The sequence below is a fragment of the Herpailurus yagouaroundi genome, unplaced genomic scaffold (assembly GCF_014898765.1).
Source record: "Herpailurus yagouaroundi ecotype Mexico unplaced genomic scaffold, PumYag 189, whole genome shotgun sequence".
Classification (NCBI taxonomy): Eukaryota; Metazoa; Chordata; class Mammalia; order Carnivora; family Felidae; genus Herpailurus; species Herpailurus yagouaroundi.
Window position 1 is genome coordinate 18,510,316 of NW_024412420.1, and position 18,234 is coordinate 18,528,549.

General features: G+C 60.1%; 2 protein-coding genes across 6 annotated transcripts in view; both read right to left on the minus strand.

The window, feature by feature from the left end:
* ARHGAP27 (Rho GTPase activating protein 27) overlaps positions 1-7,949 on the minus strand; it is a 31,536-nt gene extending 23,587 nt beyond the window's left edge. For 2 of the 3 annotated variants that reach the window (XM_040497868.1, XM_040497867.1), the window contains exons 1-3: positions 7,566-7,949; positions 6,525-6,661; positions 4,461-5,138 (exon numbers count right to left, since the gene is read on the minus strand). In XM_040497868.1, coding sequence (XP_040353802.1) covers positions 4,461-5,120 — 660 coding nt within the window. In that variant the 5' untranslated portion in view covers positions 5,121-5,138; positions 6,525-6,661; positions 7,566-7,949. Of the gene's footprint in view, positions 1-508; positions 665-4,460; positions 5,139-6,524; positions 6,662-7,565 lie in introns of those variants that run through there. The other variant, XM_040497870.1, reaches the window with a different exon arrangement.
* Positions 7,950-9,160: 1,211 nt separating this feature from the next.
* PLEKHM1 (pleckstrin homology and RUN domain containing M1) lies at positions 9,161-18,228 on the minus strand. Of its 3 annotated transcripts, XM_040497874.1 has the most exons (4): positions 18,121-18,228; positions 12,983-13,046; positions 12,340-12,497; positions 9,161-11,491 (listed from the first exon to the last, which is right to left on the minus strand). In XM_040497874.1, exons 1-4 carry the CDS (start codon positions 18,213-18,215, stop codon positions 11,380-11,382), a joined length of 429 nt encoding a protein of 142 aa, XP_040353808.1. In that variant the 5' UTR covers positions 18,216-18,228; the 3' UTR covers positions 9,161-11,379. The 3 variants fall into 3 exon arrangements, with proteins under 3 accessions (XP_040353808.1, XP_040353807.1, XP_040353805.1); XM_040497873.1 differs by lacking the exon at positions 9,161-11,491 and having other exon boundaries at positions 11,500-12,497; XM_040497871.1 differs by lacking the exons at positions 9,161-11,491; positions 12,340-12,497; positions 12,983-13,046 and adding an exon at positions 13,661-15,218.
* Positions 18,229-18,234: the final 6 nt, after the last annotated feature.

Consider the following 18,234-nt stretch of genomic DNA (forward strand, 5'->3'; position numbering starts at 1 on the left):
AGCTGCTCTTTCATGGGTCAGGTCAGAAGCTGGGCAGTGGGGTTCCAGGGTCCGCCTGGGGCTGAAGGTGAGTCATGGGGAGGAAAGGTCAGCCCAGGGATGAACAAACCAGCTGGGCCGCCTGGGGAGGTGAGAAAGACAGTGGCTGGGAGGAGGAAGGACTCCGGAGACCCTCCCCTTGGCCTCAGCTCCCCTGCTCTTACCAGCACCCCCCTTTCCAGAGGGCCCATGGCTGGTCCCCACCCAAAGGGGACCCAGGTGGGTTTGTCCGAGGCCTCAATCACAGCTGCCCTGGGCTGCCCTCAGAGTCTGTCCCACGGAGTGGGTGCCAGGCCTGGGATCCGGAGAGGAGGCAGGGGCGCCTCCGGGCAAGTCACCGGGCAGGTGAGTTTCAGCAGGGGTACAGGAGAAGACCAAGGAGGGGGGAGGTCAGGGAAGAAGGGGAGAGAGTGGGCAACTGCCACGGCCCGCCCCCGCCCCCTGTGCAACCATATGAATGGTCACTCACAGTTCTCTGAAGAGGACAGGGAGCCAGGGCCCCGGGGCTCCTTCCAGTCCAGGCCGCCTGCTCAGGTGGGGCACCGGCCAGGCCGTTTGCAGAGGCCCCGGCTGTAACTCTTTCCTCCCAGTGGCCAATGCCTGGGCAGCAGGGGCGGGCTCCAGTCCAGAGGGCTGGCCTGAGGCCCCGGGGCGGGGATGGTGACCGGGGATGGTGACTGCACCCAGAAATGGACTCAGCAGGGGAGGAGTCTCAGAGGCCCCTCCTCACCTGGCTTCCCCAGGCTCGAAAGCCCCTCCTCAGCGAGGGAGGGAGTAGAGTAGAGGGGAACAGGCTGGCTATGGCCTGCAGGCCACCTGCCTGAGACTGAGCCTGGTAACTAGGGTGGGGTTCAGGGTCAGGAGGTACGGGAACTGACTCCCGCTCAGCCAACTCCTGCCTGGGTGACTTTCAGCCAGCCACTCAACTTCTCTGAACCTCTGCACTCTGGCACAGGGGGGCGCCCTTCCATGCAGGCCTGCCTTCAGAGCTGCTGGGAGTGGGAGCCTTTGAGTGAGAGCCCACGGGATCACTAGCCCCTGTGGCGCAGGATCACGTCATGCGCCACCATGCTTTGTGTCCCCAGTGTCCAGCGCTTTGACCAGCGCACTTTGACCATCCACTGGCGCGTGGTAGATGACAAGGCCGTGAAACGCCACACGGTGGGCGAGGAGGCTTCTCTCTTCTGAGGGTCCCCGCCTCTGCCAATTGTCCTACACCCATGCCACCCTCTCCCCTTGTCCAAGGCTTCCCAGTCCCCGATGAGCCTGACCCTGTGTCCCCTCCATCCTCACATCCTTGGCCCTTGCCTCAGAGGGAGTGGGTCCCTCCCCGTCTGCCCTGCGCATCACCCTCACACCTGTGTCCTGGGATCCCGTCTCGTCAACCAGCTCCTCTGGCTGCTGCCCACTCACTCAGATTTGGGGAGCCCCCCTCTCGACCTCCACATGCCTCTGGCCACACGGCACTTCTCCCTTCCCTGCCATGCTTCTGAGCGGTCTCCACTCGGCCCTGCACCCTCATCTTCACCCTCTGACCTCTGCCTTCTGCTTTTGGTAACCCCCTACTGATAAAGTGGCTGCTGACCTTGCGATCACCACTTCCGATAAATGTTCGATGGCCTTTGTCTAACTTCCCCTTCCTTCTGGACACCTCTCGGTGTCTGGACCAGCACTCTCCTGCTTCTCCTCCTTGTTCCCTGACTGTGTTTTACACTTCCTTCTCTTCCCTCCCCTGGTCACCCAAATGTGTTGGGCCCAGGGCTGTGGTCCCCCGGTCCACATGCTCCCTCGCCCCCCACATCTCCACACCACATGCTGGGCAGCTCCAGGACTCCTCCCACGCCTTCCCAGTGTCCCCGCCATAAACAGACCACTGTCTGCGCACACTGGGAGGCTGGGACTCATCCTGACTTCTCTCCCGCCCTCCTCAGCCCATCAGCCACCAGCTCCCTCGAAATCCACTTCCCGAACCTCTCCTGTCATCACCGCATGCCTGGGAGACCATGAAAGTCCTCTGCCACTCTTAAAGTTCCAGCCAAGGGGGTCCTTTCTGAACCCCACTCCCTTCTCTTCTGAGAGTCTCCCGGTAGCTGCACGGTGACGTCCGAATTCCTGGCGAGGGCCATGAGGCCCCGCCCCCCAGGCGCCACACACTCCCCACCAGAGCCCCAGCAGCGCAGGGTGGGGGCGGGGCTGAAAGGCCCCAGGGGTGCCCCATCTCACACCTGCACCCATGCCTGGGCACCGCAGTACACTGGGTGTCCTTTTTATCTCAGATGGCCTGGGCCATGCCGGCCTGAGGCATCTGTCCCCTCTTGCCAGGCTCCTGACCCAGATGGTGGCCCTCCAGGCCTGGGACTCTGCCTCACCAGATGCTCGGCAAGTGCAAGGTCACCTCATGCTTAGTTAATGAGTGAATGAAGGGGAAAGGTAGGAGCTGCCTCTCCTGCCTCCTCCAAGAAGAAACAGGCAGGCTCACCATTCAGGAAATTCTTCCTCTAAATGCTGCCTTGAGTAACTAAAAGGAGAATGGGGTTTCCTTCCCAGGAGACAGGCAACTCCCCACGCCAGGAGTGTGTAGGGGCTGGGGTGTCAGGGAGGCCCACAGCTGACACTGGAATAAAGCAGGGTCACAGGAAGTGTGAGATCATACCCATTACACGGGGAGGAAACCAGACCAGAGGTACTAAGCCTCTTGTTGAGGCCATACAGTGCATTCATTAGGGCCAGAAGTGGGACCGGGCAGAGTATTTCCATCAATACCCGGGTCTCTGGCAGACGCCCCAGTTCTTCCCTGCGCGAGCACCACCCCTCGGACACACCACTATACTGTGCGGAAAGAAAGAGGGGCAAGCTGGACAGGGGATGTGGAAAGGTCCTGGAATGCACCTCCGAGAGCCTGTCCGGGAAACGGAGGGACGCCGGGGTAAAGAGCACTGGTATCCAGCCATCTGTCCCAGAGAAGGGGGCCAACTGGCCAGCAGAGACGGCCGGGCACATTATTTCCCACCCCCCTACCCCTCTGGTTCCTTCTGGGCGGAGTCCCCATCCTCGTCCCCACGCGCCGGTTGCTATTCCCCGTCATGACCACAAGGGGGCGGGCTGCTCCTTGCAGAAACGGGAGCAAAGCTGGCGCAGACCAGGATACCGAATGCGACCCTGGCCAGCCTCGGTGGAGCGCCTACTACGTGCCAAGCGTTTCCATGCCTCACCTCGTTGAAGGCTCACAACACTAATCCTTAGGTTTTGTCCTGCGCTTACACACGAGGACACTGGGGCTGGGGAGTTAAGTGACTCCTCTGCAGCTGGCAGGTGACCCAGCAGGGTCAAATTCCAGTCTCTCTAAGCTTCAAATCCTGAGCTCTTTGCACTGTAACCAGATGGGCGGAGGGGAGACCCAGGAGCTCCCAGCCCGGGAAGGTGCTTCCTTCCTCTGGGCATCCCACACTCAGTCCTGGCATGGGCCAGGCATCAATGTTGACAACAAATACATTACATGAAGTACAAAGAAAGAAATCAGAGACTTACAAGGTTTAGGGATCATCCATCCACACTTTCCACCCCTCTTTGGGCCAAAGGACAAATCGAGACCCTCTGAGAGGAAATGAATTGCCCATAATTACCCAGCTGTCAAAAGGCAGATGTCAAAAAGGAGGTCTGTGCATCCTCCCTCCACATCTCCCCAACCACCGACCCAAAAAGTTCCTAAAGTTGAAGATGTCAGGGTCATCCGAAGGATTCTGAGGATGTAAAAGTGTTTTTAAAACGTGCTCTATTTTCGATTTCCTAAATTAACAACTGGGTTCTGAAACGAAAAAAACACACTATCACTGGACCACTTCCTGAAACAAACAAATCAAAAATTGTCTTTTTTTTTTTTTTTTTAAAGGGGGAACTGAAATATCGGAAGAAGCCAAAAAAGGAAGCAGATCCCTGACTTCCACATCCACTATCTCATCTGACCCCTAAGCTCCTCTAAGAAAAGGCAGGTGGAGTGGCCCGCAGGTCCACAACTCCATATCCGGGCGCGTTTCGGAATGTTGTGGATTTTAGAAAGGTAATAACGGAGCACACACCTGCCAGCAAGGCTTGGAGCAGTACACTGTAATCCGGTTCATCTGCACTTGCGTAGTAAAACTAAATGTAATAAATAAAGACCACCCACAGCTTGACATCGGTTCAAATCAAAATTTTTACCACCAACTAAGTTACGGGAAACCTTTGGACTCCAGGGAGCTTTGGCATTTCGGAATTGCCCATAAGTGACCGGGAGCCTGCACCCTTCTCTTTCCGTGGTTTTGAAAAGTGAGGCTCGGCGGTGACTGCCGCCCCGTCGAGCCGGACGCTAAACCGAGGGGGGTCTCCTCGAGTCCGGGCCCGGAGCGGCGCAGCACCCCGGCCCGCCACCCCGCTCCCCGTACCTGCTGCGGGCGCTCCTCCCGTGGCGGGCCGCGCACGTCTTGGACGACCTCGTAGACGTTCTCGGAGTCGCTGCGCGCCAGGGGTCGCGGGCACACCCAGGAGCCCGCCACGCTGCAGGCCTTGAAGCTGCCCGCGCTCCCGAGGAGGCCGGCAGGGGGCGCGACGGCGGCGCGCGCCAGGTCGTCCAGGGACTGGGCGGGCCGCACCGGCGCCGCGGGCCGCGTGTACAAGCAGGTGGGCAGGCCCGGCGCCAGGCTGCTGCGCTGGGTGGCGGCGCCGCGCCGCGCGGGGCCGCACAGGGAGCCCACGCGGCCCCGGGGCTCGGCGGGCGTGCCGTCGGGGCCCGCGGACACCGGCGCGCTCACGAAGCGGTAGTCGTAGGCGAGCGGTTCCGGGACCACGGGCCCCGGGCGGAGCGCGGGTGGCGTGGAGGTGGTGGCCGGGTCCCCGAGCGCCGGCAGCTCGCGCACGTACTGCGCGGGCAGGTAGAAGGGGCGGCCGCCGGGCTCGCGCCGCACGTGCCACCAGTGCTCCGTGCTTCGGCGCAGCAGCCTGTAGCGCTCGTTGGGCTGGATGGCCACGCGGCGCCCGTCCTTGCCCGTGTACTCGAAGGGATGCTCCACCAGCACGTACACGTCCCCCTCGACGTCCGCCGCCATCGCGGCCCTGGCGTTTCCCTGTGAGTGACAAGGAGGAGGGGCGCGGAGGTCAGGGCCACCGAGCCGGGAAGCGCAGAGGGACAGAAGACCTGGGTTCGAGTCCCAGTGCTGCATTCCTTATGTGCGTTAATTTCCTAGCTCAAAAATGGGGGGCTTGGATAAAATAATCTCCAAGGTTCTCATTCTTACACTCACTCATGGAATTATGACAATACCTTCATTCTGACAATGCCTTCATCCCGTGGCATTGATTACGAGATTTGAGTCCCGGTTCGATCCCTTGGTGGAGAAATTGTGTGTAATATTGGTCCAGCTTTACAGCCAAGGAAGCCTTGACCCAAAGAGTTGGGATGATTGACCGCGATAAAGTCACCACATTTGCCTAAAAGTTGACTGGGCCTCGGTTTACAGGTCTGTGAAGTGGGAAGAACAGCCCATTCTCTACCCACCCACCCCCGCCGCCACTCCCCTCGCCCCGCCCCCTGCCCTGCCTGTCCCGCCCCAGACGTCTCCAGCCTTCAGGAAATCCGCGTGCCCGGAGCCTCTTCCCTCCAGGCTCCCGCGCCCCCGGCCCGCGGAATCAGGGTTGAGGCGCAGGGCTCTGGGAACCACCCCGGCACCGCTCTATCCCGGGGAATGCCCCTGCCTCGCGTAGTCCAAGGGCCTTGGCTGAGGGACCTGACTGCCAAGGCCGGAGAACCGGTTCTCTCGGTTTCTCTTTCCTTCCCCAGCGGCTTGGCTGCGGACGTGAACCCGAGGCCTGGCCCGCCCAGACTGTCCTGCACCACCGCCTGTTCTCCAGCTCCCACCTCCACCTCCGGAGTGAGGCTCGGCCCTCGCGGCTTACCCACCAGCCCTGTGATCTCCACATTGCCCCAGGAGAGTGGCCCCTAGAGAATGCACTTTGTGACAGTGACTGCCCCTGCGGCGTCCTCCCCAAAGCTCTCCCGGAGTGATCGCCACAACCCACCGCCCTCCACGCCAGCTTAGCTTGGCGCTTGATGTGGTGTTGGGAGTCCGAGCCTAACTGTAAATCCGCCTGTCTCTCCATCAAAGAGATGAGTCGGTACCCTCTTCCATAAGTGGCTGGTCCCTCCAAGCCTTTGCACTGATCCCATCTCCTGCCCCATAGAGGTGTCCGGGGACCAGCAGCTGGGGAGCTCGGTGGCTTGCTGAGGTTGAGGAACCCAAAGAACAGGGTCTGACCTGGGGGTGGGGTGGAGGTGCAGGGTCTGGCCAGGGGCACAGAGCGTTCTTCACTACTTTCTCCAGCTTCCCTTGTTGGGGAAAGGGTTGCACTCTTGGGCCCTGAAGTTACAGTGAACTGCCTGTAGTTAAGCCAACAACCCCCAGGGAGGACACCCCTTCCCGTCACCTTCCCCTGGACCCCCGCCTCTCACTCACGTTGGCAGGGCAAGTCTCTGCGGGCCCATGGGCAGGACCGGCGGAGTCCGCGGATGGATGCAGATCAGGCCCCTGCCATCTCTTTCCAAGGGCGGGGCTTCCAAGGGCTAAGCAGGAGAGACCTCCGGGATCAGGAGCTGGCAAGGGGAGCAAAGAAGGAGAGGGATGCTCAGGAGGGCTGCCCCCGAATCCCCAACGCAGCGGTATCTCGGAGGGGTCAGGAGGAGCCTGAATGAGTGTGTCTGGGCGGGTGGGGGACACCGGGAGTGGGACGCACAGCAAGAGAAGGCGAAGGGAGGGAGGGCGCTGTAGGGGCTGCGACTGAAGGGGCCCTGCGGGGTCGTCAGCGGAGCCCAAGGTGGGTAGGGTCCCACCCCTGAGCCTCCCGCGCTGGGATTTGTTGTCCTCGAGCCTCTGCGTCCCGCGGGCGCGCTGCTCTGGGACAGCTCGACCCCGGTTCGTTGTCTCGCCCAGGGTTACAACCGAAGCCCTATGCACCCCGAATCACCACTACAAGCCCTTTCCAGCCCGACTGCTCGCACCACTCGCTTCGGACCCACCTCCGCCCTCCCCCGGCCCTTTCCGGGCGCAGCTCGGCCGGGCCTGGAGTTCCCACGGCAGAGATCCCCACCGGAGCGCAGGGGCTCGGGCTGGGTGGGGAGGGGACCCGGGTCTCGTCTCCTTCCCCAACTCTGGGGGAGCCAGAGGGGCCGGTAGGATCCCTGGAACTTCAGGACTGACCCGTCGCCAGGAGGTGCTTTTCCTGCACTGCCCGGGCGACGCGAGCCACAGCGGCGCCGGGGCCTGGACTCGGGCCCCGCCTGTCCCCGGACGGAGGGCAGCCCTTCGGATCTCCGCTCCGCGCGGGGGACATCCGCCCCGCGCGGCCCTGCTCCCGGGCCCGCGCGGCTCCCTCCCCAGCGCCCGGTGAAGGGGAGCAGGCGCGCGCGGCGCTCCCGGGTGAGGACCCGCCACCTGCCGCACCGCGCTCCCCCAACCCCGGCTCAGCAACCCCCGCCCGGCCCGGCCCGGCCCTGGCACCTTGGGGCGTCCGATCACCGGCTTCGCCTCCACTTGTCCCGGCAGGTACGCGTGCTTTCGGCGGCCGGCGCTCCCTCCTCCACCGCCCAGCTCCCGCACAGCCCGGTTTCCTGTTCAACAATACAGCGAGGGAGGCACCAGCCGAGAGCGCCCGGCAGAACTTCCTCCCGGGCTGAGGCTGGGCTGCGGCTGCTAGAGACAATCCCCGGTGTCCCGGCTTCCTGTCCCCTCTGGGCCGGGCCAGCGCCCTAGGAGCTCAGACGCCACCCTCCCCCCTGCACCCCCTGGGATCCCGGGCCACACCTGGCTATCTCCAGCGACGTGGAAGCGGCAGGGCCAGGAGGGTGGCATGACGGGGGAAGGGAGGGAGCCTCCTCAACTCCTTCTGGAGGGGCCAGATTTCCCTCCCGCTGCGTGGTTCCATCCCCCTGCCTCCTGGATCCTCCACTGGAAGAGGGCCACCCTCCAAGCTGTCCATTAGGGTGTCCTGGAAGTGGACTCGCTCACCTCAGCATCTTTTCTTTCCCGTGAACTTGGGACACCACCACCTACTTCACAGGATCTTTAGGAAGATTGAATGAGATGTACGAAGTACATACAATTCAGTAGTAGTATCACATTAGTATCGGAAGGATGCACAGAGCTATTAACATTATTTTTATTATCAGATGAGCTGTCCTCCTCCTCTGGGTGTGATTGAGGTCTCCAAAGCCCCCATTCTTCTCTAGGCAGGAGGGGGAAGAGAGACACAAACGTCCTCAGAGGCACCTTGCTGAGGGTGGAGGCACTGAGACCAAAGGCAGGGTAGCACCCAGGCCACGTGACCCTGGCCTTGGTCCCCAGCGCTCGAACCCAGTTCCTTTTGTGTTTTCAGAGCCCACCCCCTACAACCCTGGAGGGACTTGAGGCCCTGGAGGGAAGCTGGGGCTCAGAGGATACACAGAAGACGCTCTCTCGTGGGCTGAAAGGTGTCTTCAAGGACCAGAAACCTTAGGGCCAAATGTGTTTCAATCCCACTTTCCTGCAACCTGATTTCCCTGGAACGCGTGTTTCCTTCTTCTGTCCTTATGATGGGCAGTGGTGGGCTTCTCCTGGAACTTCAGAGGAAGGAAGCAGCCAAGTAAAGTCCCCTTGGAGCCCTAAAAGCCAGGAGCCCTGATTCTGGCCCTCCTCAGCCTTCCCTCCCTGAGCCCCTTCTCTGGCTTTGGATAACCCAGTGGGACACGGTCCTGAGATTTCTCACGTTCCAGTGTCGGGGATCGGTGGACAGGCACAGGGAAGAAGCCATTGTGGTGGCATTTCAGGCATCAGTGTATGCGGGTAAATCTACCCAAAGGCCCAGAGATGCTACCCCCCTCTCCCTGCCACAGACTCTGACTCCTAGTGGGAGGGGGACAGACTGAACACGGTCACCCCTCCTCCCCTGCATGCCCACTTCTGGTGCACAATGTTTACCGCCGGCCACCCCTCTCCAGGCCTCCTGTGTGCCCAGGGACTAATGAGAGTCGGTGGGGGCAGGGGCATCAGACGGCAGGATGGCTGGTGGTTTCCTCCCAACCACTGGCAGCGTCGGGATTCAGAAGCGAGACCAGAGGTGAGAAAGATCAGGTCTTTACTGCAAAATCATTCAAAAATCACACAGCAGCAGTTCCTTCAGTACATTGCAAAGCGCCGTTCGGGGCCAATGCGCCTCACTAGAAAACAGTTTATTGCATAAAATGGCGTTTTAAAAATAGTGTGGGCACCACTGAGGTTCACATCAGCTTTCCATTGGAGGTGAGAGGGTAAGAGTCAACTCATCGGGAAGCATCAGCAGCTTTCTGGTACTGGGGAGAGGGTGAGTTGTAGTTAATGCTGCTAATCCCCGGTGGGGGTGGAGGGGGAGGAGGAGGGGGGGGGGGCGCAAGCCCCACACAGCCTAAGCGAGCTCCTCTGGGGCCTCACTCCTGTTGCCTCCTAGGGCACCTTCTGGTGCGCACATTGTTCTCAAGGGCCTGAGATGAGGCCCGGCCTGGGCGGCACCACCCGCTGTCCCAGGCCGGCTCTGGGCCACTGGGGGATCTGGGGCATCTGTGGCTCTGGCCGGCCGCGCTGGGTCTGCGGTGGGGCATTAATGCTGGCTGTGGGGGTGCGGGCTGAGGATAGGGATCCGCTTCCCCGTTTAGGAGGCTTTGGTGTGCCGGGCATAGGTGCGTACTGTTTCCGTGACAGGGGACAGACAGGCTGTGTGGCAGCCCCCTCCCCCACCTGCCTACCACCTCCTCTCTTCTATTGCACAACTTATCCAGCTACACAGGGCTGGGCAGGTGACTCAGCAGCCGAATCACCCCAGGGGAGAGGTGGGAGTAGATTCATCTCTTGACAGTGAAAGGCAGTCTCCACCTGAGGCCCCCAATCCAAGCTGAGAGCTGACAGGATGGCCAGAGGGCCCAGGGCTGGGGGTCAGGGGGGTGATGGGTCCAGGAGAGATGGGGGAAGGCAGCAGGGGAATCGCTCCCAAACCACAGGGTCTAAACATCACTTTGCAAACCATTCCAGGCTCGCACTCTACCCCACACCCCTTCAAAAGGCAATCGTGCTCCAGGGAAATTCTCTAGTCTCTGGTGGCGCCCCCTCCGGGCCAGTCCAGCAAAGCTTTGTGAATTCATGGCTTTGTAAACTGAGGCTAGGCATCCCTCCCACGAGGCGGCCGCCCCCACACATCGCCGCAGCACGGCTGGCACTCTTCCTGGGAGGACGGGGGTCACCGCTCCACGGTGCCCAGGCTGGCCTGGGCTCACTGCCCTCTCTGTGGGCCCCCCCGCCTTCCTCTGTCCCAGCAGGGGTCAGTCAGGCGGTGGGGGGTGGGGGGTGTCCCCCTGAGAGTGTGTCTGCAGCAGCCCCGCCCGGCTGGCTTTGGGTCTGCTGTAGGTGAGGAGGGCACGGGGCTGAGGGGTGGGCAAGATGATGACCCGGCCCTGGACCAAGCGAGGGCTCAAAGTGCTCACAGTGCTGGTTCCGAGTCCCTCCCTTCTCCCGCAGGGACCGAGAGCCCGGGCTACGGCGGAGCCAGGGGGCTCTGACGCGGAGAGAGGTGACGGGCTTTTCAGGTGAGGAGGGCAGGGTAGGGCGAAAAGAGGCGAGGGAGAGGAAGAGGGTGGTAATCGGACCGACCCCGACAGCCCCTGGGCGGTTTGGCATGTCGTATTTGAGCCGTGGGCAGCAGTGTCAGGCGCGAGTGAAGGAAAGGCACCCGTAGAGCTGACAGTTCTGGCCCAGCGGCGGCCTGCCTACCCAGCCACCCGCCTTTGGCCCGCAGGCCAAATGTTCCCACGTGTTTGCTCCGCATGAGAATGTCTGGATTTCTCGGGTGACTTGTGTAGGGTCAAGAATAAAAAAATATTTTCTATTGAAATATGAAGGGAAAAAACCCACCTTAAAAAACTAGACCTTTTTTGAATCCGGAATGTGGAACTGAGCACGTGCCCAAGTGTGGTTTCCACAGTGTTTGAAGAGCCCTGATGGAGGTGCCGTGTCTGTGAGGTGAGCTGGGGCCTGGTTAGTGCAAAGCTCCCCTCCCCGCTTCCCCTGGGACGGGGGGGGGGGGGGGGGGCATCTGATGGCATCCCCACCTTGTGGAGCAGACGGGTGGTAGAGGGACTGGGCGACATCCTCGAGGGCTTCGTCTGGTAGGCTCGTGCTCCGGTCGCATCTGTGTCCTCCCGGCAGGGGACACGGCTGGGACACCTCGAGAGTATGCAGGCTGATGCCACAGGCGGCCGGGCTGCCAGCGAGCCGCTGCTCCACAGTCTCGGGCCGGGGATGGCGCAGCGGCTTAGAGGAGAGCGCTCCTTTCTTGGTACTTGCGCCGGCGGGCACAGCGGGGACAGCCCCCCTTCACCACGGCCTGGCAGCTCTGGTGGAAAACGGTCTTGCACTCGCCGCACCTGGGGGAGAGCCGCGAGCGCCGCTGGTGCCAGGGGGCCGGGGGCGGCCGGCATCCCGACCAGCGCCTGTGGCAGAGTGCGGTTCTGCTCGGGGCCCCAAGACGCGCCGCGCTGCGTCCCCCCGGCCAGATCGCTGCCTGGAGACAATGCTCACCCCCGCGTCACACCACAGGTGCGGACGCCCTCGATTCTAATTCACGTTCCAGAGAGGCCGCTAGAGACTTAGGGGATGATTTCTTGCCCACGTCGAAAACACTCTGCGGTTTAAAAAGCTGAGCCCAGGGGTTGAATCTGGGCCAGGAGACGCCTACTGAAAATGGATGCTCCCACCCGTTCAGTTTTCCACTCCCGTGTGGGCCGGAATGGAGGTTTGGTGGGTGACTCTTTCCACTCAGAGGCTTCTGATCAGGAGCAGTAACGGGATAGGAACGATGATTACCGCAGCAGAGAGCCAGGCAGGCACCAGCCGCCAGGCGCCCACTTTGTGCCCGGCCTGTGCCACCACTCCAGGGCAGTAACTCATTCAGTCCCTCCCTCAGTCCGTCTGTAGATGCCAACACCGAGACCCTCACTCAAAGAGGCAGCAAGTCACCTCTTCTCTAGGAAGACAGCTTCCCTGGTCTAGGGTAGGGCCCCATGAGGGCTCTCTTGTCCCCGGAGCTGGACTGGGGCTGGCCGTGACTGCCCAGGGCGTCGGCTGTTCTAGACAACCTCACCGCCCCGTGGCACTGGCACAGCCGCGGTGTTCAATGTGCTGCTGCACAACGGTGCCGGGCCTGCCTCCCTGGCCCGCTGGGGCCCGCTGGGGCCCGCTGGGGGGGGGGGGGAGGGTTGGGTGTCCCACATACCTGACGGTGGTGTCAAACTCGAAGGGGAAGATGATGTCATGGTGGTGGCAGATCTGGCAGATGAAGCCACGCTGGGTGCACAGGTCACAGTGGTAGACATGCTGGGAGGCGAATCCGATCAGGGCATCGAGGAACCCTTCGTACGCCCCGTCCGCGATCTGTGGAGGGCAAGGTCAGGCCGCCAGGCCTTTCGGGCAGCTGTGCTGAGACTGAGGCCATCTGTAAAAGGTGGCCCGCTGCTGCTCCTGGCCCCCTGCCTGAAGATTTCCGACCCCAAGAGAGGTTTCTTCGCACTTGGGCCAAAGAGCCTCCCTGAATCAGGCCGAGCAACGCAGGTGTCCAGCAGCCCCATACGCAGAGGTCGCTGGGGATAACGGGCTTGACAGACGAGACCCCAATCCGCAGTACCCTCCCTCGAGGAAAGGAATGTCCCCAGCTGTCACCCCTGTGACCTGGGCTTTGCTGGAGTGCCTGCTTACAGCAGGAGGCTGGCGCTCAGTCATCGCCCCGGGAGCGTGGGACAAGCAAGACGCGGAGCCTGAGGTACCGAAAAGCTGCAGCCTCCCTCCCGGGTCCTCCTTGCTGATTTCCCATGAATGAGGGCTCTCTAGAGGGGCCTGGGGGCCGGGAAGGGCGTTCTCACCTGCTGGAGGTCAGCGACACTGTACTTGTGGGGAGACTCCAAGAGGTAATTCCTGTGGTTGAGCCTTCAAAGAAAACATAAGAGGTTCCTTATAAGGGTTTCCATGATCTGGGCCAACCCGTGTTTGTTTTCATTCCTTCAGCTGCTCACCGGGTGTGAACACCTGGCCAGGGCGGTGCCTAAGAGCACAGTCGGCCACCTGGGTTGGGGACTTGGTCTTCCAGGTGGCCTTGGGCAGATCACTTAACCTCGCCGAGCCTCAAGTTTCCTCACCTGAGCAATGGAGCTGTTCTGAGGATTCCTTTATGTAAAGCATTTGGCACAGTGAACGCTGAGTAATTCTCAGCCACAGTTGATAACACTGTGTTGTGTAACTGAAATTTGCGAAGACGGTACAACTTAAATGCTCTCGCCAAACATACACATGTATACATGTAGCGAGCTGATGGATGAGCTGATGGATCCCTCCCCGGAGGGGAGGAGTCCTGTCGCAACGTATACATGTATCACAGCATGGTGACGTACGCTTTAAACATCTTATAGGGGCACCTGGGTGGCTCAGTCGGTTAAGCGGCCGACTTCGGCTCAGGTCATGATCTCGAGGTCCATGAGTTCGAGCCCCGCATCGGGCTCTGTGCTGACAGCTCAGAGCCTGGAGCCTGTTTCGGATTCTGTGTCTCCCTCTCTCTGACCCTCCCCCGTTCATGCTCTGTCTCTCTCTGTCTCAAAAATAAATAAACGTTAAAAAAAAAATTAAAAAAAAAAAGTGTAATTTTGTCACTTACACTTCAATAAAGCAGAAATGTTTCTCAAAACAATTTGAAGGGATTAAAAAATGTCTATAAGCAACACTAATGAGGAAGAGGAGGAGGAGGAGGAGGAGGAGGAGGAGGAGGAGGAGGAGGAGGAAAGCTACCACATCTTATATCCATTAACCTGTTTTATCCTCACAGTAATCCCCTGAGGTTGGTACTACCCGAATCCCCACTTTGAGAAGACGACGAAATGGAGGCACAGAGAGGTTAAACAACATGCCTGTGGTCACGCAGCTTGTGTGTGGCAAAGCTGGAGCTTGAACGCAGCAGCCTGGCTCCCGAGCTCACATCCTTACCCACCCGGCGAAGGCCTGTGGGTGTCAGCTGTGGTCATGATTGCCACCATTACATACCAGGGACAGTGCTGAGGACAGAAATGCATAGGACGTGGTCTGTGCCCTCCTGTGGCCCCTGGTCTAGCTGAGGGACAGACAGTCAAGCATCCGGTTTCAGTGCTACGTGAGAGGCACTGAGACGTGGCCTAAGTACAGCAGGGTCCCATTTCACGGTGGGGTGGGGTGCGGGGGAGACAGAGGACAAGGACAGCTCTACTTTCCACCTACCAATGGCAGAGATCCTAGGGGTTACAGCCTGAGGGAAGGATAGGAAACACCTGCAGAAACCCCCCTGGACAACCCCCGCCTGGCTTTGCCGTGTGCGCCTGCGTGGGTAACTGGGGTTGGGGAAAATGCTCCAAGCCTAAGGAAAGCTTGCAAACTTGCCCCAGGATGCCCAGGACATCTGGGGGCGGAAGGGTGCCAGGCCTCAGGGCATCTGGAGTGGGGGCTTGGCCATGCTCCACACTATGGCCTCAGGTGTGGTCTGGGGGAACCCCATGTGGGGCAGAGATGACAAGTCCCATCAAGCAGCCAGGCAGGCCATACTGTGCCACAAGGGTGGGGACACTGCCGGCCACCTGCTCCGTTCACCAAGCTGGTTTCTCCAGTAAACTTCCAGTTTTCTGGGAACAGCAAGCTGCCATTCATCACCAGGAAAATGCAGGGGGCGGGGGTGGGGGGTGTGCAGACTGTCCCTGAGCTGGCAGGAAGGGTGGGGCTGATCTGGATGGAGAGTCATCTCTGTTATCTGCCCTCTGTCCACCATCATGGAAGCCCCAGGGACCAGCCAGGCCCAAGGCCTTCCTTGCAAGCCACTGTGCCCTGGGCCCGTCACACTCTCCGTGAGGCTTGCAAGTGATTTCTCCACAATGCTCAGTCCCGAGCCAGAGGGGACAAAGCGCTGGCCTGGGGGTGAGACGCCACTGCTCATCCTGGCCGTCAGGAGAGAAATCCACACCCCAGGGCCATTCTGGGCCTCTGTTCTCCACGCCACAATCAGGAGACCCCTCTCTGTCCTCTTCCAGTGTGAGGAGGACTGCCTGGGAAGGGGTCAGAGAGATCCACAGGGCTCTCTGGAGGACACTGGAAGACAGAGGCAAGGTTGCCCCTTCACTCCTGCAAGCAGTGATGGGGTAGGAAAGGGCACGGGCAAGGCTGGCACAGCTGGGTTCCAGGCCCAGGCTGGGGTCTCCTCTGAACTCAGGAACCTCCTCTCCCCACCCCTCCAGGGCGTTTCTGTGATGGCTCCTTCCCAAGGGCAGGGAAGGTGCCCTGGGGCTTCTCTGGCCCCTGAAGATGCATCCAGGCCCATCCCCCATCGGAGGATGCCTTTCTCTCAGAGCGCCCAGCCCAGCCGGAGGGCTGCCGCTAGCGAAGGGAACTCTTCCCTGACTTTACTCACACTCAAGACCTGCCCTTCCTTCTCAACCATTCAGGTCCTCAGCCTCCACTCTGGGGGACCCAGGCCAGGCCTCCACACCTCCCTGGGCTAATTACTGCACCAGCCCCTGCGCCCCACTGCTGCCAAGCTGGCCTTTTCTAAACCCGAGAGCAGATAAATCCAAATCTGGTGTGGTGCCCAGGACCTTCAAGGTCTGGCCTCTGCACCTGCAATCCAGCTGCACGGAGCCCCTCACAGGTCCCAGTGAGCCACACTCCCGCCCTTCTCCACATCACAGGCCCCCTTAAGCCAGGAAACCTAGGCCATCCCTCCCTCTTTCTTCTCCTTGGTTCTTTTGCAAAATCCCAGTTCACTATGTACATGCTGTTTGCATTGAGGCAACTCTTTTCCTGCGTGTAAGGACAGAGCTCTGGAAGCAGAGCCTAACGGTACTGACTGCAGTGGGATTGGAGGAGTGATCCGAACTTCCTGCTTAATTCTTTTATACTGTTTGAGTACTGACCAACTTTGTAAAGGAAAAAAAAAAAAATATATATATATATATATGTATATATATATATTTTTTTTTTTTTGAAAAGAGCAGAACGCTACAAATCCTCAGCTCAGATGCCATTCCCTCTCTGGGAACTTTCTTGCCTTTGGCTGTCACAAAGCTGGGTCTAGGTGCTTTCCCTCACAGCACAAGCCATGCTGACCCTGGGCCGTCTGTCTGCCTGTGCCCTTCCCCAGACTCTGAGCCCCTCATGGGGCCCTCACCACAACTCCAGAAGGTCGCATGAGCACAGGGATTACTGGCCCATTTTATAAACAAGAAGGATGAGGCTCAGAGAAGTGAAGCAACCTCTCTGAGTCATACAGCAAGTCTGAGGCCGGGCAGAGTCTGCTCCTGAGCTCTTTCCCCTGCCCCACGTTGCTTCTATTGGCGTGGCCTTGTTCTCTTGAAGGCTGGTAGGCTGCACAGTAGGTATGCGGTGCTGCTACCCAAGGATGGGAACAACAAGGCAAGAGAGAAAGAGGCAGGGCCGCCCAGCAGGGCCGCCCAGACAGGTCAGTAAGGCCGATGACCAAACAATCTGAGCAGGGTGCGGACAGGCAAGGCCAGTGCCTGGGACGCACCCTGCAGGCACCCGGTCTGCTCAGGTCTGTGGAAGATCCCCTTGACTGGGGTGGGTGACGACAGGGAGATTTCACCACCCTGGTCAGGGGGTCTGGAGGGCAGATTCTCTGGAGCCCTGAGGCCGAGAATCTCAGAAAGGAGGGCAGTGAGTGAAGACCCAGGCACCCAGCTGATGATTGAGACAGGCAAGGCCTCCCCGGGAAGCAGCCTGCTAGGGTCCCTCATGGTGGCACCCAGGGGGCTTTCTGGTCCCGTGGAGACCAGGGCTCAGCTGGCTGCTCTGGGAGCCTATGAGGAGCCAGCCTCTCCCCGGCAGCAGCTCGCTCCTTGAGATCCCCAGAGGTCTGTACTGGCACTGCCCGGGCCCCAAGCAGCCAGGCAGAATTGGCTCTGGGAGATCAGTAGCCAGGACCAAGGAGCTGCAACCTATCAGAGAGGTGGTCTCTGGGCCAGCCCAGTGCGGAACTGTGGTTGGGGGCGGGGAGGAGGGGGACTGTGAACTGCTCCGAGTCCCCAGAAACCCAGCAACAAAGCCCAACTGGACAGTAGGCACCAGCTCCCCCACCAGCACAGCCCCAAGAAGGCCGCAGCCTGGGCTAGGAGGCGTTCACGATGGGCACAGGAAGGCCCTAAGCTCATACTCAAGCACAGCATCACCTCTCAATCCTAAGCAGGCCCCCAAGCACTGGGGGCCCAGAAGCTTCTTCAAAGGCATCCTGAGGGTCCCACCCTAACCTTGCCCTCTTCTGAGGATTCTAGGAGGGATGCCATGCCAGACGGCAGCAGAGCAGCCACGAATGGGGGACTGGGGGGGGGGCAGGACAACAATGTCCAGCCTTCTCACAACATGCCCCCCTTCCGTCCTTGCACGCCCCGGAGCTCTCTCTGTTCTTCCCTCGTATGGGGCCTTCATTCAGGGCCTGAGCGCACCGTTCCTTCCATCTGTAACACTCTTTCCTGAGTCTTCCCCTTTCTAACTCTGACTCATTCTCCAAGGCTCATCTTCTATGTACATTCCTCCAGGAAGTCTTCCGGGCTCTGCCCTCCTCCACTCCGGATTAGAGGGCTCACCTCTGTACTTCCAGGCATCCTGCCTCCCTTCTAGCTCCCTCTAGGCTGTTGTAGCAGCTCTACAGGCTGTTGTAGCTCTAGGCTTACTCATCTGCCTTCCCTGTGAGAGGGTAGGACCGGGTCTACCTTGCTCAGTGTGGAGCTCACAAAGCTGGCTCAGTGCTGAGCACTTGGTATGTTCTCAGTAAATAACTGTTAGATGAACGAGTAAATGAATGAATACATGAACAAATAAAAACCACTCCCAAAGCTTGCGGTAATTTCCCCAACCTAGTGGGAAGGTGATTTCTGCTCGGCTCTGGCATTTTTCCTAAGGGGGCGTCTTGGGCGGGCACTAGCTGCATGCGTGTGTGTGTGTGTGTGTGTGTGTGTGTGTGTGTGTCCGGGACGCTCACCTCTTGCTCAGCTCCTTCAGGGCCCCACTTCGGCACAGGCCCAGGTAATCCCCCAGAAGCTTCAGCTGCTCCCGTCTCCTCCGGACGAGGCGCATCTGCTCCACATGCTCGTAC